This window comes from Poecilia formosa, unplaced genomic scaffold (assembly GCF_000485575.1).
Source record: "Poecilia formosa unplaced genomic scaffold, Poecilia_formosa-5.1.2 Scaffold138, whole genome shotgun sequence".
Taxonomy (NCBI): Eukaryota; Metazoa; Chordata; class Actinopteri; order Cyprinodontiformes; family Poeciliidae; genus Poecilia; species Poecilia formosa.
This window is the reverse complement of record NW_006800077.1, coordinates 641,795-667,419: the sequence shown is the minus strand read 5'-3', so window position 1 is coordinate 667,419 and position 25,625 is coordinate 641,795. Positions and strand designations below refer to the sequence as shown.

Below are 25,625 nucleotides of genomic sequence, written 5' to 3'. Positions count from 1 at the left end.
GTCATTAGCAGATACAAATGGTTCTACAGAGACTTGGCTAAATGGCTAAAAAATAAAATCAATACTTACAAATAAAAGATGGCTCAAAAATAAAATTAACACATTAAAATAAAAAAATATCTCTGAAATACAATCAACACTTGAAAATTAAAAATGGTTCAAAAATAATATCAACACTTCAAAATACAAAATCTCTGGAAAAAAATATTATGTATGTTGTTTTGAAAAACATTGGAATATAAGCACTTTTACCAAATCTTCATTGTGTTAAGATCATGTAAGTTATTCTTAAATCCATGGAAACTCAACAGTTTGTAAGGTAGGTGAGTTAGCTCAGCAGCTTAGAGCACGGTGCTGGTAATGCGGAGGTCATCGGTTCAAACCCCGTATGGGGCAATTCATGTCTAAGGTCTTTCACACAATCAACACTACAAAAGAAACAAGGGTTCAAAAATAAAATCAACACTTTACAATAAATAAGGGTTCAAAAATAAAATCAACTCTTCAAAATAAATAAGGGTTCAAAAATAAAATCAACTCTTCAAAATAAATAAGGGTTAAAAAAAATCAACACTTTACAATAAATAAGGGTTCAAAAATAAAATTAAAAATGGTTCATTTATGTTTTCGCATCCACCTGAATAATATGTAGTTGCGCCCCTGGTTGTGTTAATCCATTTGAGGAGCCGGTAGTTTATCTTAAGGAAATAAATGACGACGCAGAAGTTAATTAGACTGTAACATGTGCAGCCCGCTGCTCAACCACTGCGGCTCGTACGGACAGATTACGCAGACGCAATCTGTCCGTTTCGAAGAAGCGAAACCATGCAAAAAAATAAATAAATAAATAATAATCCTGGTAAAAGCGCACACCGGACAGGGTAAAACACTCACAGAGTTTTACATCTGTTTGGATCAGACGGATCCAACTGACTGATGAATTAGCAGATTTTTCTGCAGATGGGAACCAGGAGGAAGTGCGGTCAGACCGGGTGAAGTGATGCTAATTTAAGTGAAGTCGTTAATTTAATTTATTAAAAGTTATTGGGGTGGTTTTTGTCACTACGGAGAAAAATGTAGATACATTTATCTGCTTAATCTGTGATGGGATCTGGATTCACGGTGAATATTAACTAAACCGCAAAAAATGCGACTAAATATCCGATGTTAATATGATTGTAATTTCACGGATAAAAATAGTACATGACCGATTTTTTCTTTTTTTTATGTTGTCGGTCAAGATAATGGATAACAAAAAAAGTCTAGTGCGACCTGCCGCCCTGACACCAACTCACACACATCTTCATTCACGGTCTTACTTGTAAATTTATTTTTCTTTTCTTGGACGTTTTGATGTTAGCTTGTCGATGTCTCAGTTTTATTCGCTGGGAAAATCAATAAGCAGCTTGAGGCGACTCTGCTGCTCTCTAATGGGGAGAAGCCGCAATGTTGGCTGGTAACAATCGGAATGCATTGTGGGAGATGTAGTTTGTAATCAATTCGTGCTCAAAACCAATTTTAAGTCAATCATCAGCCTATGAAATGCTGGAGGGGGGGGGGGGCACATAAAAAGACATGGCGGGCCACATGTGGCCCGCGGGCCTTGAGTTTGAGATATGTGGTATAAAGTGTTGAAAGGATCGTAAATAGATGTCAGATAAATATAAAGCCTGTGGTACAGACCACTGTATAGATTTATTTTAAAGGGCCTATAAAAAGTATTCACTTCTTTGGATGTTTTACTATTTTATTGCTTTACCAAATCAAACAGGAGCAACACAATTGTGATTTTCATTCTTCTTCTTTTATTTTATTTTATTTTTTTTGTACAAAAAAAATTACAAAAACCTTCTTCTTATCTCTAAATAAATAAAAGTTTGATTTAAAAACTTTTTTCTGTATTTGATCAGGAGGCTGTCTTTGTTTCTTTGTTTGTTACGAAATATTCTTGTATCTGAAACATTTAAATGTGACCACAAAAAGAAAAAAAAAGGAAAAAAAAAGAGAGAAAAAGTCTGCTTGAGTTGTTTGGTTTTGTTGACATTTTAATGTTGCTGCTTCCTAATACAATGCCTCTGTAAAGCAGCTAAATTTAGGCATCTACAGTCAGACTGCATTCTAGGCAACTCCTTCATTTTATATAATGTAATTTCAGTTTTTAGAATATTTAGAAATAAGGATTGATAAACAGCCAAGAGTGTGTTTTTGTGATCATCAAAGCTTGACTCACACTGCAGTCCTGAGTTAACTTGTCAAGAAGAAAAATGCAGGAGTAGAAATCACTAAATTACTGGTACAGTGCTGTGATGACAGTCATGGAAACTAGAAAATAGTTTTGAATTAGGAAAATCTTTTGTTCATCATTTTCTTTCTCTCTCTGTGTCTTTGTGCTTACATGGGATTTCTCCAGGTTTTCTATCTATTTCTTGTTTTATTAATGGGCTCTTTAAGGAGTTTTTATTTACTGTTCTTTGGTTCTTAGTCCTATATTTTACATATTAAAATTAAAATTGAAAAATATTATTTGTAAGAAAGAACATCCTGACTTTTCAACAAAACTTTCTTGCACAGAGACATATGTACCAGCAAAAAAAGAAAAAAAACAAAACAAAACAAAACAAAAAAAAACAATCTAGTTATTGTGTATTCGTTTTTGTGACTTGTCAGAGGACTGCAGATGCGAATTAGCCCATCGAACGGTGACATTGATATTCGAGTTGTGCATTATCCACTTTTTAAAATAAGTTCATCATCATAGTGTAGTAATGTATTTTGGCCAGCAGAGTGCAGCAGTCACAGCTTTACAGCGGTGTGTTGGAAAAACTGCTGGCAGCAATGTGTGTGTTCCAGGTTCAGGGTTTTGGACATGTGTCAGTCTGTGAGTGTCTGTTTATGTTTCCGTCTGTGTGCTTTCCTTGTGTGTTTGTCCTTTTTTCTTCCCCTGTATGTGAGTGTGTGTGTGTGTGTGTGTATGAATCTTTATTTATCGCATGTGCTATCTCAGAAAAAAAACACAAGCTAGCAAAATGATAGAAAGCAAAATAGAAAAGGAAGAATGAGATAGAGGAAAATAAAGAAAAAGGTTGGTAGGGATTTGTTGAAGAGAGCTCTGACGTGATTGTCAGCATTTGCTCTGATATTAGTAGAAACGTGACTTATTGCAAGATTTAAAGAAGTGTGGTAAAATCCCAGCAGCTAAAAGAGGAAATGGGTGTATAACCTTAGCAACAACTTCTATAAATCAGGAGACATTTCCTCTTTTACTAACAAACCCTTTTTATTTTGTTTCAACAGTATTCAATAAATACAAAAGACAAACCTGCTTCATATTTCACAATGATGAAAAAAAGCAAAAACAAAAATGGCTTAAAGCAAAACGGGAAGAACCAAAGCTGAGGCGAAATGATATAAACAGAAGGTGTTTTAATGCTCTATCCCAGAAAAACTGAGCGATCCTGTCAGGAATGAGAGTCATACAGAGTGGAAATATTTTCTTACAACAGACAAAAGTGTGTGGGCACAGATACGCTTCTTCAATTCACTTACTCACACTCTTTAAAAAATCCCAAGGAAGTAAAAGAAAGACACAGATACCTACATTCACACACTCGCGCCTTCTTAAGTAACATTTTCCATCGCTGTGTCCAGTGGGAGCCGCAGTAACTATGGCTGTGCTTCAAAAATAAGCTCTGTCGATACAAACTGCTTTTCTCTCCCAACACTTACTATTTAAAATCCACCTGGATTTCAGTCCGATGAAAAGCTGCGTTGGACCTACAGCTTCACCTTTCACCCGTTTAGGAACGGTTAAACTCCAACAAACCCTGAAGGCAGCATGTGAGTAACGCTAGGATGGTCCTCTCCAAAGCTTTACTGCTTCACTTAAAGTCTTTATTTTGCGTTTGAACTCCCTTCAGTCTCTGCACGGCTCTCCTCTTTACAATCTTGAAGCTGATAACAGGGTGGGTGTTGGGTCAGGAGCGATAAGGGGTTCCCAGTGTGCAGCTCTGGGTATAGGTCCGTGTGGGATGAGGAAGAGGAGGAGGAGGGATCTGTTATCTAGAAAAGGGGGTTTGGGGCTCATCTCTGAAGTCGGGGCCATTCCACATCCTCATTGTCTCCAGGTTCGTCTTTTGCCTGGTGTTTTTGTCATCAGATCAGCTTCCTCTTTCTGATCTAGGGAGAGGATAAGACAATTAATGAGAAATGTGATACAAAATTATTAGTTTCTTTCACAGATATAACTGTTCTGAAGGATCTCTGTTCAGTGTTCAGTGTTCTAGCTCAGGTTTGATAGTCAGAGGTTCTATATGAACAAATATACAGACACTTTAAATACAGTGAAAACAACAACAAATTAAAAATAAAAAAACCTTTGAGTTGAACGTCAGCTCAGAATCAGTGGCTAATGCTAACTTGGTTAGCAGCTAACAGCTAGCCGGTTGTGGTTTTCCGACAGTGCTTACAGATTATTCTGTCTTCTAAAATAAAAAAAAAAGAATAAATGTTGCTGCACAAGCAGTTTTTAAAGTAGAAGAAGATTTTTCAGTGCTTGCGTGTTGTCAACTAGATTGGCAACAGGGTGTTAATAGATGCCTCTGTCAACACAGAAGTGCAATGCTGTTGCCAACTCCACAGCAGGGATTTAGTCAGCTGCCCTAAAAGTTGCTAGAAGTCTAATAAGATTAAGGCTTAATTTGCAGACAATGTGCCTGGAAGCAGCAGCAGAAGAGAGGAATAATCTTATGGGTGAGACAAAAAAAGATATGCAGAGAAAAGAATTGAAATATGTTTAGAACTTTTCATGTTGGTTTAGTTTTCTGCAGGAAAGGTTGTTAGATTTATTCTTATTTGATTTTTTTTGTTGTCGTTTTGTTTTAAAAAGGGGTTAGAAGAATGTGAAAACCATCTAATAATAGCTGGAAACACTGAAATACAACTCAAGAACTACTTCCATTCTTTCAAAATAAGAGTTTCAAACAACACTTTCACATCTAGGCATGAAGTAATAGCTTAGATTTGTTTTAAAGACAGATTTGCATTTAAATGTAAAATTTTAATGCACTCCTCATAAAAATATTGTCACTTTCCTAAAATAATGGCCTAAGGTATTATTTGCCAAAAGTGATTTTGGAAAAAAAAAAAAAAAAGAAAAAAAGAAAAAAAAAGACTTAGGCTATTATTTTAGGAAGGTGACAATATGTAAATCAACATGTGTTCATTCCTTACCTGCACATTCAGGGCAGCAGGAGCTCTCTGTACGGGTGATATTAGAGCAGGTCATCACAGGACACTGTTTCCTTTGACACTTGGTAACTCCATGCTGTAGAGAAAAAGAGAGCGAGAAAGCAATATTAAGAATTTCTTCATTTGATGGGAAAAATTGGATTTCATTTGCTTTTTAGCAAAAAAAAAACTTGTAGCTCCTTCATGCTTACATCACACCAGCAGTTGATGCACTTCATCTCGCCCACAAGAGGCACCCAGGGGTGCCAGCTGTCGCTGTTCTGGTAGAAGTTCTTTCCAAATTTGCAGTACCGTGGGCCGTCCGCTTGCATCATGTCGGTGTGCTCCAGGCCTGCAGGGGTCCTCTCTTCTTCTGGACACTCCTTGCAGCAGTCAGAGGGGCTCCGTCTCACTGGGTGACTGCAAGTCAGTACGGGACACGTCACCTTCTCACAGTGGACCTCCCCTGTAGAGCCCTGAGGTTAAAACAACAACAGATTGGAAACAGTTTTTCTTTAGAAAAATGTGACTTCTCTTTCCAGTTTTGGACATCCTTAAAGTACAGAGGAGAATTTTCTCTACCCTTCACATTCTTTGCAGCCTAATACAACACAAACGATCCGTAAAGAGCCTCTGAGATGTAAACTCAGCCAGATGTGAGCCTATTTATTGATGTTTATTACCTTGCAAGTGCAGACCGCACATTTAATGTATCCAAAGGGAGGAACAAAGGGATGCCATGTGGTGCCTGGGGCATGCATCTTCTGGTCGCCCTCAAAGTAACAACCTGAGTGATGGGAAATACAAGCGGAGAGGGTTGCCAGGGATAAGACAAGGGCTTTTGAGTTAATCTGTGAGCTAAAATCTCATAAAAAAAACAGCAGTTAGAAAACATAAAAGACAAAAGAGGGAAAAAAAAATAGAGTAGAGTTATAACACCACCTTCTAGGTGTTCCTCCACCGTCTCTGGTGCTTTTATGTCCTTTGTCTCCCTCCTTTCTGCACATGGAGTGAATAGTCATAAAATGATTATTAGCTTGAAACTCATGGATGGCAATGGAGAGCACTCTAACATCTATGAATGACTTAAAAATCCCCAACATAACGTTGGCCGTACCATCACAGACGGCACAGCACTTGTCCTCGGGTTGAATGGTTCTGGAGCAGGTCAGCTCTGGACAAATAACTGGATCACAGATCACTGTTCGCTTCTACAGATGGAAAAAGATGTTTTATGAAATCACAGTAAATATGCTGCAAAATGTCTTGCATAAAAACATTGCCGTGTGCAGCAAGATGTGAGTGCTCTCCTTACCTGACAGCTGCATGTGAAACACTTGTCATAGCTGGGAGTCCAGCGGGAACCATGAGCGTGATACTGGTTCTCAAAGAAGCAGGTGTTTGGGTCTTTCTTCAGCTCCTCTGGGTCATTCAGGAAAAGGTCATCAAACTCAGCCTCCTCTACCTCTGCTGGGGCACCAAGTTTACAGCTGTTTGAGATATGGACCTGGAAATGCATCATCAAATGCGGTCAGATGGGGAGGGAGGGCATTTGAACAAAAAGGAAAAGTAAAAGCGTGTGTGAAATGTGTAGAGAATTAAGTTGGGATGAAAGACGACCTCACAAAGTGATCAACCATTACACCTGTGGAGTTTACAGCCAACTGTGGTCTCTTTGTATATTTCTGTAGGCCAATAAAATGAACTAAACGCTCTGTAGAGAAACAGCTGCCAATGAAAACAATAACCACCTGACAGAATCAGGTGGTTTTTGGATGAAGCTTTTTGGCAAACAGCAAACACCTTGATTGTTTTTAGCATTTACTCTTCATGATTCTCAGCACCAGGGTTTAATCTGTAAAATCCCAAAGGAAACATGCAACAAATTGTGTTATTTAAGCTAATTCTAAGACCTTAGTAACTATTAGGGAAGTTTGTGGCTTAACATATCACTACAGTAAGACAACGACATTAAAATTAGTGACCACATGACTTCATCGCATACCCGTCCTCGTATTTCTCCCTGAGGATTCAGCTTGGTGCTGACTTGGATGAAGGCTGTTCCCTGGTCCAGATGTTGCAGTAGTTCAATGCTCATGTCCTTTAAAACCCCCTGAGCCTGCAGGGTAGATGCAATACTTTAGATATCATATTTTATTAAGACATTTTTAGAGTGATGCATGAAGAAAATAATATATATATATATATATAGTGCTTTTTTTCATTGTATATCCTACTTCCATTTAACTCTGTGATCCCTTTGACTGATGCTGAGTTAGAGATATTAGCATATTAGCAGTATTTACTTTTCCTTTCCACCACAAACTTATCTTGTTTCTTATCAGGCACCATGTTTGACGCCAAATTATAGGACTGAATGATATTAAAAATGTTTAATAGTAACAGTTTAACATTGCATATTTGCACCTAATAAGTGAGTCAAATGTGATTATTGATTGCCCTGCATTCAAATCTAAATATTTTTGCATTGTTAATGGCTGTTAATATGAAATACAACTTTTAATTTTTTTTTTATATTCAAAGCAAAACAAAAACTTGAACTTCTGACCTAAATAGTCTACAGTAACATTTGTGAGCAGACAAGCAGACAGACCTGAGAGCCGTAGAAACCCGTCAGGAGCCTCTTGTGATTTGTGCTGCTGTCATCCAGCTCTCCGATCTCTGCCAGTCCGTGCAGGTGGGCGTTCATGGTCACGTCTTCCGTCTTACTAAGACCTGCGACAATTATCTCGTAGTGCAGGTGGCACTGTTTATCCACAGACACCCAGGCGTGGCCAGATGCTCCAGTTCGTACCGGTGGGGACACAAAATGGCCGGCCAGAGGAGTGGGCAGCTCTTGAAGAGACGGAAAACGAATGAAAAAAGACAATAAATGTAGTATATTTTCAAAGCAAGTCATTGTACTTTTTTTTTTACTGTTTAGATGTTTCTTAATCTGTTTATCCTCACTCCACTGGTCCTCACCATGTCTGGGTACCTCCAGGCCACTGTAAGGCAGGACTTTGATTTGCCCTCTGAGCTCCCCCTCCTGGCTGTGTGCCGTGGCCACGTTGATGAAGAGCTCGTTCTGCAGCAGCATGTGGATATGTCGGGCCTCCAGTCGACTCAAGCTGCCCGTCGCCTGCCCGGTTTCCCTGCTGTACTCCGGAGTTAAATCGTAAAGGACAGAGCGCTTGTTTCGACGCCGCGGCTTCAGCTCTATTGTGAGACCCACAATGTCACTTGTGAGACCTGCGACCTGAACCTGCAGGACACCAACAGACCCAGGCATTAAACATCCTATCAACTCTAAATGTGCTTTTGCAACATTTTAGAGAAATTCATTGTTGAGTCTGGGGAATCAAAACCTCAGAAAGGGAAGTTTCCTGAAAACAAAAACACAAACATTGTTTATGAGTAAAAGAGACTGTTACCTGGTAGTCCAGCGTCCCGTTACCATGGAGATTAAAGATGGCAGAACCCACCCCTCCTGTCTTCCCTGGGATCAACGCATTGCTGCTGGACATCACACTCTGAATAGCTGAATTGGACAAAGACAGATTCATGTAAAAATATAAATAACAAAGACTTCATAATTTCTCTCATCTGTTTATCCATCACACACAACAAAAGCAGGTTGAACGAAGGAAAAGAGACAAATTATACCTACTTGTGTTCTGCAGCAGCAGAAGCACACATCTGAGTTATATTTTTTCACAGCTTTGACTCTTATTGTGGAAAATTAAGTTTAATCACAGCCAAGAATCTGTGCCTGCTTATGTCATACCAAAAACATCCATGCCGCTGCACACAAACAACTTTGCATAAGAAAATGCTAAAGGTTACATCTGAGATTGAGGTATATTCTGTATATTCTGGTGAATGAAGTGAGTCTTACAAAGATTGAGCTGAGGGGGACAGAAGGAAATGAGTAACAGAAGTGGAGAGAAAGTTTTCAATATGAGACACAGAGGGAACAGCAGCATAGATGAGAACTGATGCCAAAGCTGCACAAAGAGGACAGCGGACGGAGGGACTGAGACATGGAGGAGACAGAGAGGGAAAGAAGAACTTTGGACCTGAATTCTTACCAGATTACGTCACATGCTGTTAATCAAAACGCTGGAACACCGACACAAGGAATCAGGTCCAGCACACTGACCTTGGCAGCAACCATGTGTGTGTGAGTGTGTGTGTACACATTTTACAAACAAGCATATTTTTTTGGGTTATAAATCCCAGTCTGTGACAACAAAAACTGAAATCAAAGCATTTCACAGCAGTGGACACATGATGATTAAGTTCAAATAGTAATAGTGAGTCGCACAGAAAAGGACATGTGTTCATGTTTTTATATTTGAAGAAAACTTGGGCAGTCCACAGCATTCCTAAAAGCCTTTTCTTACAGCTTCACACACACACATACAAACACACATACACGTGTGCAGACCCTCGGTGAGACAGCAAGTCCAACATAAGGTCTATAAACATAGCTTTCCCCACATCGATAAGACTTGAAAGAAAGGACGCAGAAAGAAAGTATTTTATGGAGGATGACAAAACCAGCCACAGACGGACGAACAGAGTACCGCAGCAACACAACCCATGTTTTTAAACTGTGTTCTTTTTCTCTGCTTCTCAGAACCAGATCCAAGAGTTTAAAAAAAAAAGTACTTCTTGAACCTTTTCACATTTTGTCAAGTAACAACAACAAACTTTATTGTGCTTTACTGGGATTTTAAAATGGAAGAAGACTGCTACATCATTTCCAGAATTTTCAACAAATTAAGACCTGAAAAGTGTGGCACTCATCTGTATTCAGCCCACTGTAATGTAATACCTATAAATATAACCTAACTTTTAAAAAAACTACACAGCTCAGCCATTAATCCTGCACTCCACAAATCCGCTGTTAGTTAAAATGCAAAAATGAAAGCCATTAATTTAAAAAAAGACATTAGAAGTCCTGTTTGGGACTAAAACCTCATGAGTGAAACATGGCAGTGGAAGCATCATGCAGCATGGACGCTTCTCCTCAGCAGCGACAAAACATATTTACATTAGAATGACCCAGTCAAGGATTAGACAAAAAACTAACTTAGAATCTGTGGGAAACTTCAGAAGATTCTTTCTGTCCAATCTGATGCTGTTTGAGCTGTTTTGCAAAGAAGAATGGGAAAAAAAAACTTGTGTCTTTGTTTAAGCCTTTACTAGCCAGATGTCTGTACTAGCAAAAGCAGCAGACATGCCCAAGACTTGCAGCTGACTCCAGAGAATGAACACTACTTGAAAGTAACACTTTTTGTAAAAGATATGAAAAACCATTTAGCATTTTTCTTCCTTTTCACAAAAATGTGCTATTTAGTGTTTATCCAACACTAAATAGCACTTGTACTCCATCAGGTAGTATTCAGGTTACTAAGAGCAAAATCACTCACTGTCACAAGATTTTCTCCCTGTGATGAAGCCAGAGATTTGTCGGGGATCCTGATCCTCGGTTGCCACGGAGATTTCCAGCTGACCACGAGATAACCAAAACAGCTCGCGGCTGTTCAGGTCTGTCAGCACCTCAGCAAAGTCTGGATCCTGCACAGATTGAAAGTGTTAGCACAAAGCTAAANAAAAACAAAACAAAACAAAACAAAAAAAAACAATCTAGTTATTGTGTATTCGTTTTTGTGACTTGTCAGAGGACTGCAGATGCGAATTAGCCCATTGAACGGTGACATTGATATTCGAGTTGTGCATTATCCACTTTTTAAAATAAGTTCATCATCATAGTGTAGTAATGTATTTTGGCCAGCAGAGTGCAGCAGTCACAGCTTTACAGCGGTGTGTTGGAAAAACTGCTGGCAGCAATGTGTGTGTTCCAGGTTCAGGGTTTTGGACATGTGTCAGTCTGTGAGTGTCTGTTTATGTTTCCGTCTGTGTGCTTTCCTTGTGTGTTTGTCCTTTTTTCTTCCCCTGTATGTGAGTGTGTGTGTGTGTGTGTGTATGAATCTTTATTTATCGCATGTGCTATCTCAGAAAAAAAACACAAGCTAGCAAAATGATAGAAAGCAAAATAGAAAAGGAAGAATGAGATAGAGGAAAATAAAGAAAAAGGTTGGTAGGGATTTGTTGAAGAGAGCTCTGACGTGATTGTCAGCATTTGCTCTGATATTAGTAGAAACGTGACTTATTGCAAGATTTAAAGAAGTGTGGTAAAATCCCAGCAGCTAAAAGAGGAAATGGGTGTATAACCTTAGCAACAACTTCTATAAATCAGGAGACATTTCCTCTTTTACTAACAAACCCTTTTTATTTTGTTTCAACAGTATTCAATAAATACAAAAGACAAACCTGCTTCATATTTCACAATGATGAAAAAAAGCAAAAACAAAAATGGCTTAAAGCAAAACGGGAAGAACCAAAGCTGAGGCGAAATGATATAAACAGAAGGTGTTTTAATGCTCTATCCCAGAAAAACTGAGCGATCCTGTCAGGAATGAGAGTCATACAGAGTGGAAATATTTTCTTACAACAGACAAAAGTGTGTGGGCACAGATACGCTGCTTCAATTCACTTACTCACTCTTTAAAAAATCCAAAGGAAGTAAAAGAAAGACACAGATACCTACATTCACACACTCGCGCCTTCTTAAGTAACATTTTCCATCGCTGTGTCCAGTGGGAGCCGCAGTAACTATGGCTGTGCTTCAAAAATAAGCTCTGTCGATACAAACTGCTTTTCTCTCCCAACACTTACTATTTAAAATCCACCTGGATTTCAGTCCGATGAAAAGCTGCGTTGGACCTACAGCTTCACCTTTCACCCGTTTAGGAACGGTTAAACTCCAACAAACCCTGAAGGCAGCATGTGAGTAACGCTAGGATGGTCCTCTCCAAAGCTTTACTGCTTCACTTAAAGTCTTTATTTTGCGTTTGAACTCCCTTCAGTCTCTGCACGGCTCTCCTCTTTACAATCTTGAAGCTGATAACAGGGTGGGTGTTGGGTCAGGAGCGATAAGGGGTTCCCAGTGTGCAGCTCTGGGTATAGGTCCGTGTGGGATGAGGAAGAGGAGGAGGAGGGATCTGTTATCTAGAAAAGGGGGTTTGGGGCTCATCTCTGAAGTCGGGGCCATTCCACATCCTCATTGTCTCCAGGTTCGTCTTTTGCCTGGTGTTTTTGTCATCAGATCAGCTTCCTCTTTCTGATCTAGGGAGAGGATAAGACAATTAATGAGAAATGTGATACAGAATTATTTGTTTCTTTCACAGATATAACTGTTCTGAAGGATCTCTGTTCAGTGTTCAGTGTTCTAGCTCAGGTTTGATAGTCAGAGGTTCTATATGAACAAATATACAGACACTTTAAATACAGTGAAAACAACAACAAATTAAAAATAAAAAAACCTTTGAGTTGAACGTCAGCTCAGAATCAGTGGCTAATGCTAACTTGGTTAGCAGCTAACAGCTAGCCGGTTGTGGTTTTCCCACAGTGCTTACAGATTATTCTGTCTTCTAAAATAAAAAAAAAAGAATAAATGTTGCTGCACAAGCAGTTTTTAAAGTAGAAGAAGATTTTTCAGTGCTTGCGTGTTGTCAACTAGATTGGCAACAGGGTGTTAATAGATGCCTCTGTCAACACAGAAGTGCAATGCTGTTGCCAACTCCACAGCAGGGATTTAGTCAGCTGCCCTAAAAGTTGCTAGAAGTCTAATAAGATTAAGGCTTAATTTGCAGACAATGTGCCTGGAAGCAGCAGCAGAAGAGAGGAATAATCTTATGGGTGAGACAAAAAAAGATATGCAGAGAAAAGAATTGAAATATGTTTAGAACTTTTCATGTTGGTTTAGTTTTCTGCAGGAAAGGTTGTTAGATTTATTCTTATTTGATTTTTTTTGTTGTCGTTTTGTTTTAAAAAGGGGTTAGAAGAATGTGAAAACCATCTAATAATAGCTGGAAACACTGAAATACAACTCAAGAACTACTTCCATTCTTTCAAAATAAGAGTTTCAAACAACACTTTCACATCTAGGCATGAAGTAATAGCTTAGATTTGTTTTAAAGACAGATTTGCATTTAAATGTAAAATTTTAATGCACTCCTCATAAAAATATTGTCACTTTCCTAAAATAATGGCCTAAGGTATTATTTGCCAAAAGTGATTTTGGAAAAAAAAAAAAAAAAGAAAAAAAGAAAAAAAAAGACTTAGGCTATTATTTTAGGAAGGTGACAATATGTAAATCAACATGTGTTCATTCCTTACCTGCACATTCAGGGCAGCAGGAGCTCTCTGTACGGGTGATATTAGAGCAGGTCATCACAGGACACTGTTTCCTTTGACACTTGGTAACTCCATGCTGTAGAGAAAAAGAGAGCGAGAAAGCAATATTAAGAATTTCTTCATTTGATGGGAAAAATTGGATTTCATTTGCTTTTTAGCAAAAAAAAAACTTGTAGCTCCTTCATGCTTACATCACACCAGCAGTTGATGCACTTCATCTCGCCCACAAGAGGCACCCAGGGGTGCCAGCTGTCGCTGTTCTGGTAGAAGTTCTTTCCAAATTTGCAGTACCGTGGGCCGTCCGCTTGCATCATGTCGGTGTGCTCCAGGCCTGCAGGGGTCCTCTCTTCTTCTGGACACTCCTTGCAGCAGTCAGAGGGGCTCCGTCTCACTGGGTGACTGCAAGTCAGTACGGGACACGTCACCTTCTCACAGTGGACCTCCCCTGTAGAGCCCTGAGGTTAAAACAACAACAGATTGGAAACAGTTTTTCTTTAGAAAAATGTGACTTCTCTTTCCAGTTTTGGACATCCTTAAAGTACAGAGGAGAATTTTCTCTACCCTTCACATTCTTTGCAGCCTAATACAACACAAACGATCCGTAAAGAGCCTCTGAGATGTAAACTCAGCCAGATGTGAGCCTATTTATTGATGTTTATTACCTTGCAAGTGCAGACCGCACATTTAATGTATCCAAAGGGAGGAACAAAGGGATGCCATGTGGTGCCTGGGGCATGCATCTTCTGGTCGCCCTCAAAGTAACAACCTGAGTGATGGGAAATACAAGCGGAGAGGGTTGCCAGGGATAAGACAAGGGCTTTTGAGTTAATCTGTGAGCTAAAATCTCATAAAAAAAACAGCAGTTAGAAAACATAAAAGACAAAAGAGGGAAAAAAAAATAGAGTAGAGTTATAACACCACCTTCTAGGTGTTCCTCCACCGTCTCTGGTGCTTTTATGTCCTTTGTCTCCCTCCTTTCTGCACATGGAGTGAATAGTCATAAAATGATTATTAGCTTGAAACTCATGGATGGCAATGGAGAGCACTCTAACATCTATGAATGACTTAAAAATCCCCAACATAACGTTGGCCGTACCATCACAGACGGCACAGCACTTGTCCTCGGGTTGAATGGTTCTGGAGCAGGTCAGCTCTGGACAAATAACTGGATCACAGATCACTGTTCGCTTCTACAGATGGAAAAAGATGTTTTATGAAATCACAGTAAATATGCTGCAAAATGTCTTGCATAAAAACATTGCCGTGTGCAGCAAGATGTGAGTGCTCTCCTTACCTGACAGCTGCATGTGAAACACTTGTCATAGCTGGGAGTCCAGCGGGAACCATGAGCGTGATACTGGTTCTCAAAGAAGCAGGTGTTTGGGTCTTTCTTCAGCTCCTCTGGGTCATTCAGGAAAAGGTCATCAAACTCAGCCTCCTCTACCTCTGCTGGGGCACCAAGTTTACAGCTGTTTGAGATATGGACCTGGAAATGCATCATCAAATGCGGTCAGATGGGGAGGGAGGGCATTTGAACAAAAAGGAAAAGTAAAAGCGTGTGTGAAATGTGTAGAGAATTAAGTTGGGATGAAAGACGACCTCACAAAGTGATCAACCATTACACCTGTGGAGTTTACAGCCAACTGTGGTCTCTTTGTATATTTCTGTAGGCCAATAAAATGAACTAAACGCTCTGTAGAGAAACAGCTGCCAATGAAAACAATAACCACCTGACAGAATCAGGTGGTTTTTGGATGAAGCTTTTTGGCAAACAGCAAACACCTTGATTGTTTTTAGCATTTACTCTTCATGATTCTCAGCACCAGGGTTTAATCTGTAAAATCCCAAAGGAAACATGCAACAAATTGTGTTATTTAAGCTAATTCTAAGACCTTAGTAACTATTAGGGAAGTTTGTGGCTTAACATATCACTACAGTAAGACAACGACATTAAAATTAGTGACCACATGACTTCATCGCATACCCGTCCTCGTATTTCTCCCTGAGGATTCAGCTTGGTGCTGACTTGGATGAAGGCTGTTCCCTGGTCCAGATGTTGCAGTAGTTCAATGCTCATGTCCTTTAAAACCCCCTGAGCCTGCAGGGTAGATGCAATACTTTAGATATCATATTTTATTAAGACATTTTTAGAGTGATGCATGAAGAAAATAATATATATATATATATATAGTGCTTTTTTTCATTGTATATCCTACTTCCATTTAACTCTGTGATCCCTTTGACTGATGCTGAGTTAGAGATATTAGCATATTAGCAGTATTTACTTTTCCTTTCCACCACAAACTTATCTTGTTTCTTATCAGGCACCATGTTTGACGCCAAATTATAGGACTGAATGATATTAAAAATGTTTAATAGTAACAGTTTAACATTGCATATTTGCACCTAATAAGTGAGTCAAATGTGATTATTGATTGCCCTGCATTCAAATCTAAATATTTTTGCATTGTTAATGGCTGTTAATATGAAATACAACTTTTAATTTTTTTTTTATATTCAAAGCAAAACAAAAACTTGAACTTCTGACCTAAATAGTCTACAGTAACATTTGTGAGCAGACAAGCAGACAGACCTGAGAGCCGTAGAAACCCGTCAGGAGCCTCTTGTGATTTGTGCTGCTGTCATCCAGCTCTCCGATCTCTGCCAGTCCGTGCAGGTGGGCGTTCATGGTCACGTCTTCCGTCTTACTAAGACCTGCGACAATTATCTCGTAGTGCAGGTGGCACTGTTTATCCACAGACACCCAGGCGTGGCCAGATGCTCCAGTTCGTACCGGTGGGGACACAAAATGGCCGGCCAGAGGAGTGGGCAGCTCTTGAAGAGACGGAAAACGAATGAAAAAAGACAATAAATGTAGTATATTTTCAAAGCAAGTCATTGTACTTTTTTTTTTACTGTTTAGATGTTTCTTAATCTGTTTATCCTCACTCCACTGGTCCTCACCATGTCTGGGTACCTCCAGGCCACTGTAAGGCAGGACTTTGATTTGCCCTCTGAGCTCCCCCTCCTGGCTGTGTGCCGTGGCCACGTTGATGAAGAGCTCGTTCTGCAGCAGCATGTGGATATGTCGGGCCTCCAGTCGACTCAAGCTGCCCGTCGCCTGCCCGGTTTCCCTGCTGTACTCCGGAGTTAAATCGTAAAGGACAGAGCGCTTGTTTCGACGCCGCGGCTTCAGCTCTATTGTGAGACCCACAATGTCACTTGTGAGACCTGCGACCTGAACCTGCAGGACACCAACAGACCCAGGCATTAAACATCCTATCAACTCTAAATGTGCTTTTGCAACATTTTAGAGAAATTCATTGTTGAGTCTGGGGAATCAAAACCTCAGAAAGGGAAGTTTCCTGAAAACAAAAACACAAACATTGTTTATGAGTAAAAGAGACTGTTACCTGGTAGTCCAGCGTCCCGTTACCATGGAGATTAAAGATGGCAGAACCCACCCCTCCTGTCTTCCCTGGGATCAACGCATTGCTGCTGGACATCACACTCTGAATAGCTGAATTGGACAAAGACAGATTCATGTAAAAATATAAATAACAAAGACTTCATAATTTCTCTCATCTGTTTATCCATCACACACAACAAAAGCAGGTTGAACGAAGGAAAAGAGACAAATTATACCTACTTGTGTTCTGCAGCAGCAGAAGCACACATCTGAGTTATATTTTTTCACAGCTTTGACTCTTATTGTGGAAAATTAAGTTTAATCACAGCCAAGAATCTGTGCCTGCTTATGTCATACCAAAAACATCCATGCCGCTGCACACAAACAACTTTGCATAAGAAAATGCTAAAGGTTACATCTGAGATTGAGGTATATTCTGTATATTCTGGTGAATGAAGTGAGTCTTACAAAGATTGAGCTGAGGGGGACAGAAGGAAATGAGTAACAGAAGTGGAGAGAAAGTTTTCAATATGAGACACAGAGGGAACAGCAGCATAGATGAGAACTGATGCCAAAGCTGCACAAAGAGGACAGCGGACGGAGGGACTGAGACATGGAGGAGACAGAGAGGGAAAGAAGAACTTTGGACCTGAATTCTTACCAGATTACGTCACATGCTGTTAATCAAAACGCTGGAACACCGACACAAGGAATCAGGTCCAGCACACTGACCTTGGCAGCAACCATGTGTGTGTGAGTGTGTGTGTACACATTTTACAAACAAGCATATTTTTTTGGTTATAAATCCCAGTCTGTGACAACAAAAACTGAAATCAAAGCATTTCACAGCAGTGGACACATGATGATTAAGTTCAAATAGTAATAGTGAGTCGCACAGAAAAGGACATGTGTTCATGTTTTTATATTTGAAGAAAACTTGGGCAGTCCACAGCATTCCTAAAAGCCTTTTCTTACAGCTTCACACACACACATACAAACACACATACACGTGTGCAGACCCTCGGTGAGACAGCAAGTCCAACATGAGGTCTATAAACATAGCTTTCCCCACATCGATAAGACTTGAAAGAAAGGACGCAGAAAGAAAGTATTTTATGGAGGATGACAAAACCAGCCACAGATGGACGAACAGAGTACCGCAGCAACACAACCCATGTTTTTAAACTGTGTTCTTTTTCTCTGCTTCTCAGAACCAGATCCAAGAGTTTTAAAAAAAAAGTACTTCTTGAACCTTTTCACATTTTGTCAAGTAACAACAACAAACTTTATTGTGCTTTACTGGGATTTTAAAATGGAAGAAGACTGCTACATCATTTCCAGAATTTTCAACAAATTAAGACCTGAAAAGTGTGGCACTCATCTGTATTCAGCCCACTGTAATGTAATACCTATAAATATAACCTAACTTTTAAAAAAACTACACAGCTCAGCCATTAATCCTGCACTCCACAAATCCGCTGTTAGTTAAAATGCAAAAATGAAAGCCATTAATTTAAAAAAAGACATTAGAAGTCCTGTTTGGGACTAAAACCTCATGAGTGAAACATGGCAGTGGAAGCATCATGCAGCATGGACGCTTCTCCTCAGCAGCGACAAAACATATTTACATTAGAATGACCCAGTCAAGGATTAGACAAAAAACTAACTTAGAATCTGTGGGAAACTTCAGAAGATTCTTTCTGTCCAATCTGATGCTGTTTGAGCTGTTTTGCAAAGAAGAATGGGAAAAAAAAACTTGTGTCTTTGTTTAAGCCTTTACTAGCCAGATGTCTGTACTAGCAAAAGCAGCAGACATGCCCAAGACTTGCAGCTGACTCCAGAGAATGAACACTACTTGAAAGTAACACTTTTTGTAAAAGATATGAAAAACCATTTAGCATTTTTCTTCCTTTTCACAAAAATGTGCTATTTAGTGTTTATCCAACACTAAATAGCACTTGTACTCCATCAGGTAGTATTCAGGTCTCTAAGAGCAAAATCACTCACTGTCACAAGATTTTCTCCCTGTGATGAAGCCAGAGATTTGTCGGGGATCCTGATCCTCGGTTGCCACGGAGATTTCCAGCTGACCACGAGATAACCAAAACAGCTCGCGGCTGTTCAGGTCTGTCAGCACCTCAGCAAAGTCTGGATCCTGCACAGATTGAAAGTGTTAGCACAAAGCTAAACGAGTTTCTGTGTCACAGAAAGCCACAAATAGTCAAAAAAAACAACCAAAAACATATTTCACTAAAAATTAATTACTGTCTTCAAAGGCAGGAATGAAAACGTCACAATGAAGTGTTAGATCTTGTTGACATGAGGTTTATGAAACATTGACTTGTCATCAGAGTAACCCTCCCACCCCCGACCCAGCTTCTTTAAATGAAAGACAGGCTCGTTATTTGTGTCCAGCTCCATCTGTTTGTGTTTGTTCTAAACAAAAATGGAACAGAGAGCAAAACAAATCACGTGGCAGCTAAATCATCTCGAGGTTAAATAAATACGACAGTCGCAAAGACATGGCAGAGTCCAAACCCATTAGAGATGCAAACATTTCTGCTACGCAACAACGCGACCCCATAATCACCCCGCTCACACACGCGCAGTTCGACTCGAGGCAAAAATATGGTTCATATTTTTTTCACTGGTTTCACCAGTGAGAGGCCGCTGACTTAAAGCGGGACTGACAGTATTGCACGACGACGTTGAGAAATGTTGGATTAATAGGACACATGTATGAGTGTGTTAAAGAAATGTTACTTTTATGACCCTCAGGCCTTGGTTCAATATAAATATACACGAAGCATAAATCCACAGAGCGAGCAGCCAAAACAGCTCAGAAAAAGAGCAGGGGAGGCACTGAGAGAGGGTTATGTTGCTGGAGAAAAAAAATGGACTGAATAATGAGGGGGAGGCAAGGTGCAGATGGATATATTAGGGTCCGGTGTTAATGGAGCGGGGCAGTAACACAGCAGTAATAAGACTGCCTGTCTATGTCTACTATTTCACAATATATCAAGTTATAACCACAAGCTTTAATATACCTTATTGGGATCTTTTAAGCTAGAGAAATCTAAGGCATGCCTTTCAACATTTTTTTTTTTTTTTTACAAAATAAAAACCTGAAAAGGTCCGGCAAACAATATTTGCAGATGCAAGCCTTTTCCAGCTTTGCACATTCAAATTCAGGAAATTTGTACACATCCTTTTATACACAGTAACTCAAGCTCAGTCAAAAAGGAACAAGAGCATATGTGAACAACAATGTTATAATATGCATGGCTTTATATCGTCAGAGTCAGCATCCTAATGGAAACTGCATGTTTGCCTCCAGTTCTGCCCTACATTTTCTGATTAGCTTCCTTTTTCCTGCAGAAGAAATGCATGTTCACAGTATAGTGCTGGCACCACCATGTTTCAGTGTTGGGATTGTTACTGTCCAGAGTTAGTTTGTGTTTTGAAAATCACTACAGTTTTGTCTAATCTTATTAAATAATCTCCTAGTTAATGTTGTCCTCCAGATGTTTCATACTTGAAGATGACTTTATTGAAGGTTATAAGAGGAAATGGGGCTGAATATATATTCATGGGGCATTTTTTTATGCTTTGATTTGTAAAAGAAAACTTTATAACATTTTCCCTCCACTTTAGTGTGGCATCCAATGAAATTCTAAAAAAATACACTGATGTTTGAATTTGTAATGTCTTAAAATGTTTAAAGGTTTAAGAAGCATGAACACTTAAAGCACATAAGCTAAATATTGTCTTGGGTTTGAAATAATACATAATACGTTGGGAGTTTGACTTTTTAGTTGTTGTGTAGTTTAATGGGTCAGGAAGCAGTGGCTAAGCTCAAATCTTACACAATATTTGTCAAGGACATTCTGTAAACAGCTGGATCAAAGGAGAAACATCGTCCCTTCCTGGCAGAATTAAAACCAGACGCACCTTTCAACACCCCCTCTGCCCTCCTCTCCTTCTACTAAACCCACAGACCACTAACCACTGACATGTGTGAGAGGTGGTGCATCCTCTTTTACCCCCACGCTTCCCTTTATGTCTCATACTCCGCCACTATCTGTCTCGTGCCAAACTCTCCACACAGACTTTCCCTTTCCTTTTGTTTCCTCACACCTTCATACATTTTCCCTCATCGTCTATCAGCATGCTGAGCTGTGATCCAAGCGCCACGATAACTTCGCTACGATGTGGCGAGAAAACCACATCCGTCTCCTTGAGTAGCTGGGAACAGGGCGGGGGCAACAGTGGGACTCTGGCGATCTGACATACGTTTCTAACCCAAAACAAGACGACTTTGGCTCCTTAACATTCAGAGCAAAACGTCTTCCCCTAAAACTCCGCCACTGTTTTATAATAGTCAGCATAAAACAAATCTTTTTCAACATGGTTATTAGTCCTTTCTGTCTCTGACTGAACTGATTATGATGGATGTGTAATTGTTACTCACGTTAGAGGTGATGTTGGACCTGATCTCTCTTAAGACATGTTGGCGGTACATCAGCTGGACTCGGATTGGGACCAGAACTGGCTCTGAGGAGAAAGAGTTTTTTTTTCTTTTTCATTTAACTTTATTTAGAATCACTTCTTAGTTTCAGTGTATACTCCTGTGTGTCTCCTTCACCTCTGTCCTTGTGTCTGATGAGACCCTGCAGGATGAGGATGAAGTGAAGGTTGTTCTCACTGTCACTCAGCGTCAGCAGGGCAATGCCTCCCATTCCCGCATTCTCTTCCTCTGAGGTCAGCACTGAACTGAATGTCTCTGCACATAAAAAGCATGCACAGTGACAGGAGTTATCTGCCTATGCATTTAAACAATTTCAATCAGCTTTATTTTGCTTTTACTTAAGACTCAACATAATCGATGCATTGAAGATAACACGGATAAGAGTGCATGCATTAAAAGCCCACACGCAGTCTCACCGGCAAACAGCGCTCTGTGTTTGATGATCTTCCCAACCACCTCTTCTCGCCTGCCCATGGATGTGGTCATGCTGATGCGCAGTTGCTCAGACTGCAGCTGTCGCAAGAGAGGTTTCGCCAAATTTTTCCAAACTCCACAGATCTGCAAGCAAACACCGACCAAAACAGGTGCAGTGTTGGAGACGTTTAGGATGCAAATGCGCATGAACAATCGATTTAGAATACATCGGGCCTTTTTCAGTTCTTCCTGGAAGCACATTAAAACAAAGTGCCTGCAGTGTTTATTATTTCTTCTCAATATAAATCCATCAGTTGTGTGAAGGCCTCAGAGGTTAGTGAACAAACAGCATCTTGAAACACATAGCAACAAAGCAGATAGGTGAGGGAAAGTTAGAGCTTTAAGTCCCGAGTCTGGGATTCTTTTCTGAAAATGTGGCAGACAGTAGGGTGTGTTAAAATACAGAAACATCAATCCTGTTTGGAATTCGCCTCAAGTCATGTAGGAGTCAGATAAAAGTAAAACTCAATGTTTTTGCCTACATTCAAAAGCCTATGTTTTGTGTGGTGGGGAATTAATGAAGCACATCACTCCATGGTGGCAGCATAATGCCTTAAAAATACTGTTATTCAGCAGAAATATTAAAACTGGTCAGAGTTAAATGGAAGATATCAGACAGTGCTGGAAGAAAACCAACATTATGCTGCAAAAGACTTGATACAACCAGAGCTACAAGGGAATGATTTAGATCAAGGCATATGTCAAAGTTCAGATCTAAACATAATTGAGAATCCAAGGCAAGCCTAAAAGGTTATACTCTTCAGAAATGCTTTCCATCCACTCTAAATGAGCTTGCCCTATTTGGTCAAGACTGAGGAAAAATCTTGACAAAATAGATTTTTCTTTTGGACAGAATGTTGGTATATGCAAGCCATACATCAACAAGACTTGCATCTGTAATTACAGCCAAAGGTGATCCTACACAGCATTGATTCAAGGGCTTTAGTAAAAACAAACATGCTTTTCAACAGTTTACTTAAAAAAAAACAGGATTTTTTTTATTCCACTTCACTTTTATGCACTACTTTTTTGCCTTGTCACAACAAATCCCGATGATATACATTATCACTGGGATTTGACAATATGTGAAAAGTTTGAGGGTCATGAATACTTTAGCAAAGCACTGTAAATAAAAGCAGACAGGGAACACATTGCTATCTGCTAGATCCATAAAGTTTTGTGATCGTGCATTGAACTCTTGGCCACAGCACTTTAACATAAAACCAAAACTTCTTCCTCTGAGCTGAGGGAAGAAATGTGGCAGACAGCCGACACCTCATAGCTCCGAGTTCAGGAGTAATCTCCATTTTAATTAGCAATACTCTCTGTCGCCATGCTAAGCAGTGATGTAACGTGTGAAAAATTCTCTCTCTCTCTCTCTTTCTCTCTCTCTAAGTCCTGCTTCAGCAAACTCCCCTCCTCCTTTCTTTTTCAGAGCCACAGTGTTTTCTCTGAGGTCCTCTGGAGCTTGACTCTGACATTTATCTAAAAATAATAATAGGCCAATTTCTGGGACCTGTATTTAGGGGGCTCCTGTCTCACTGAACAGTGTTTGTGTTCAAAGTGGAATGTGAAAATGTGTGTATTTTGGCAGGAAATCACATACGGTAATGCAGACAAACCTTAGGGAGCATCCAGTGAAGTATTGGTAACCTGATTTATCAACACAAAACTGACTTAAACCTGAAAAGCTGTTGCGACTGACTGTGTGCTAATAATGACTGCAATCAGTTTGAAGTTCAGAAACGGGGCACTAAGGCCAATAGGAAGTGTCACTGACTCTCTATGTGTGTTTATTGTTTATGATGTTACTGTGAGTTATGAGAAAACAAATCAGAGCCTGAGCACACAGTCCTGCTATAAAAGCATCCATCATATCGCTGCTTGGTTTCCCGGCATCTCTCAGGAAACACATGTGCGCGAAACCAAATACAACTCAGATGGAGCCAAGAGAATATGATTGTCTGCTCTCATGAAAGTAATGTCTTACCATGTCCGTCTGTCCTTTAGGGACTTTATATTCAAAAGCAGGAGTCCCATCTGAGTCCAAGATGGCTATTTTACTGGGGCGGCCGATTCTGGAGAGCAAGGGTAAGGTTTCACTTATATGCGAGTATAAAAACAGGCAGCAAAAACAAAAAAAAAATCTTTCTCATTCAGATTAAGAACACTTTCTCTACTCCATTTTGTCAACATTCACAACAAAATTAGTTTTTAAACCAGCAGATACAACTTGTGGCACCAAAGAAAAGTCAAGGGAAACTAAACAAAAGACGTGTTTCTTCTGGAGAAAACTGGTTTTACCTTTGGTATGTAACAGAGAAGGTCAGCGTGGTTCTGGACAGAGAAAGACGGACTCTGGCAACTCCGCTGGAGCTGGGCAGCCATGAGTCTGTCACTCCGGTCAATAGCGCCACAAAGTCTGCAGAGGGTAAGAAAGGGCACAGCAAACTCATCACTCTACTCTGTAGATAGATAGATGTGGCAAATTAAATGTCATATTTCTATTTATTTTCCTCACCTGCATAAAGCAAGAGTGAACATTGGGTTATATCTAATTGCTGTTTGTGTGTGTGCGCTGTACCTGTGCGGCTTTCTCCGAGGCCCGTGTCCTCAGAGCTCAGGTAGGATCTGTCATTGTAGGATTTGTGGAGGTCGTCCTCTTTGCCCTTTTCATGGAAAAACTCAATGGTCTCCAGCATAACATCAACCTGCTTTTTGTCAACCACACCTGCAGAATTTAAAAAAGAAGTCACTTTATTGTGCTAAATTAAACAGCTGTCTTATTCGTTGCCTTCCACTCATCAAAGATGGGTCAAAGTGGCGAAAGGTCAGTTGAGCTGCTTGATCCATACCTTGTGACCATATGTGGGTGTCTGGGGTCCTGATACTAGTATATTGAAACTGGCTCAGCTCTTTTTGTCACAAAAGACAGGAACAGAACCCAGATTATTACAACTAAGTTTTCAGTCTGTCTATTCATGTCCCACTCCTTCCTACCATCACTTGTTAACCAGACTGTAAGATTCTTGGACTGTTTTGCTTTAGCCAGACAGTTAGAACATACTCAAATGTTTTAACTTAGTACTTGTCTTTGAAACAAGGTCAGTACCAGGTAAAATAAACCACATAAATCCAAACAATTCAAAACACATTCTGTCATAGTGTCCTCCAACGTTGGCCCACATATGAACCCCAAAGCCTGGCCATTGTGCAAACAGTGTGACAGATAGGTATGTGAGATCTGGCAGGATTGAAACTGATTTTGGCTGATTAGACATATGACCAAAATAATATGGAGGTCTCCATCTTCCTGACATCTCAGACTTTCTCCCTCCTCATTTCTTGGCCAGGAACGGCTATCCAGCACTGTGTCTTACAGCTGATGAGCTTCAGGAGGATTGGAAGTGACACTGGCGTGCAATCTCAACAAAGACCCACTGTTCCTCACAAACTGCTGTGCATCCTGATGTAATGTGCAGCCCTCACAATCCCACACACACATGCACAAACACATAGTAACACATGCAGGGGTGCTTGTTCAGCCAATTACAGTCTTCTGACATGTTCTTGAGAATGAAAACCACACGCTGCCTCTTAGTCATCCAAATGTTATTTCTCCCAAGGTTGTTTTCTGACATGCTCAGTCGAACTGTCTGCCTATCTTTCCTGTGTCCACACACACACACACACACACATATATATATATATATATATATA

The 25,625-nt window shown here is 39.9% G+C and overlaps 2 protein-coding genes across 2 annotated transcripts in view; both read right to left on the bottom strand.

Annotated features, from left to right (window-relative positions):
* Positions 1 to 3,255: 3,255 nt before the first annotated feature.
* LOC103145241 (chordin-like) lies at positions 3,256 to 10,821 on the bottom strand (the record flags this gene model as incomplete). The annotated part of the gene is made up of 12 exons (XM_016676630.1): positions 3,256 to 4,176; positions 5,230 to 5,323; positions 5,439 to 5,702; positions 5,910 to 6,013; positions 6,169 to 6,225; positions 6,344 to 6,437; positions 6,542 to 6,733; positions 7,232 to 7,345; positions 7,841 to 8,082; positions 8,212 to 8,491; positions 8,661 to 8,767; positions 10,665 to 10,821. Coding segments are annotated over 12 exons (1,770 nt in total), but the record flags the coding sequence as incomplete, so codon positions are not given.
* Positions 10,822 to 11,504: 683 nt separating this feature from the next.
* The window catches only part of chrd (chordin), a 19,446-nt gene continuing 5,325 nt past the window's right edge, over positions 11,505 to 25,625 (bottom strand). Inside the window, exons 4-21 of the mRNA XM_007562569.2 lie at positions 24,490 to 24,636; positions 24,210 to 24,327; positions 23,896 to 23,983; positions 21,848 to 21,989; positions 21,549 to 21,686; positions 21,375 to 21,457; positions 18,911 to 19,058; positions 16,908 to 17,014; positions 16,459 to 16,738; positions 16,088 to 16,329; positions 15,479 to 15,592; positions 14,789 to 14,980; positions 14,591 to 14,684; positions 14,416 to 14,472; positions 14,157 to 14,260; positions 13,686 to 13,949; positions 13,477 to 13,570; positions 11,505 to 12,423 (exon numbers count right to left, since the gene is read on the bottom strand). Coding sequence (XP_007562631.1) covers positions 12,359 to 12,423; positions 13,477 to 13,570; positions 13,686 to 13,949; positions 14,157 to 14,260; positions 14,416 to 14,472; positions 14,591 to 14,684; positions 14,789 to 14,980; positions 15,479 to 15,592; positions 16,088 to 16,329; positions 16,459 to 16,738; positions 16,908 to 17,014; positions 18,911 to 19,058; positions 21,375 to 21,457; positions 21,549 to 21,686; positions 21,848 to 21,989; positions 23,896 to 23,983; positions 24,210 to 24,327; positions 24,490 to 24,636 — 2,477 coding nt within the window. The 3' untranslated portion in view covers positions 11,505 to 12,358. The remainder of the gene's footprint in view (positions 12,424 to 13,476; positions 13,571 to 13,685; positions 13,950 to 14,156; positions 14,261 to 14,415; positions 14,473 to 14,590; positions 14,685 to 14,788; positions 14,981 to 15,478; positions 15,593 to 16,087; positions 16,330 to 16,458; positions 16,739 to 16,907; positions 17,015 to 18,910; positions 19,059 to 21,374; positions 21,458 to 21,548; positions 21,687 to 21,847; positions 21,990 to 23,895; positions 23,984 to 24,209; positions 24,328 to 24,489; positions 24,637 to 25,625) is intronic.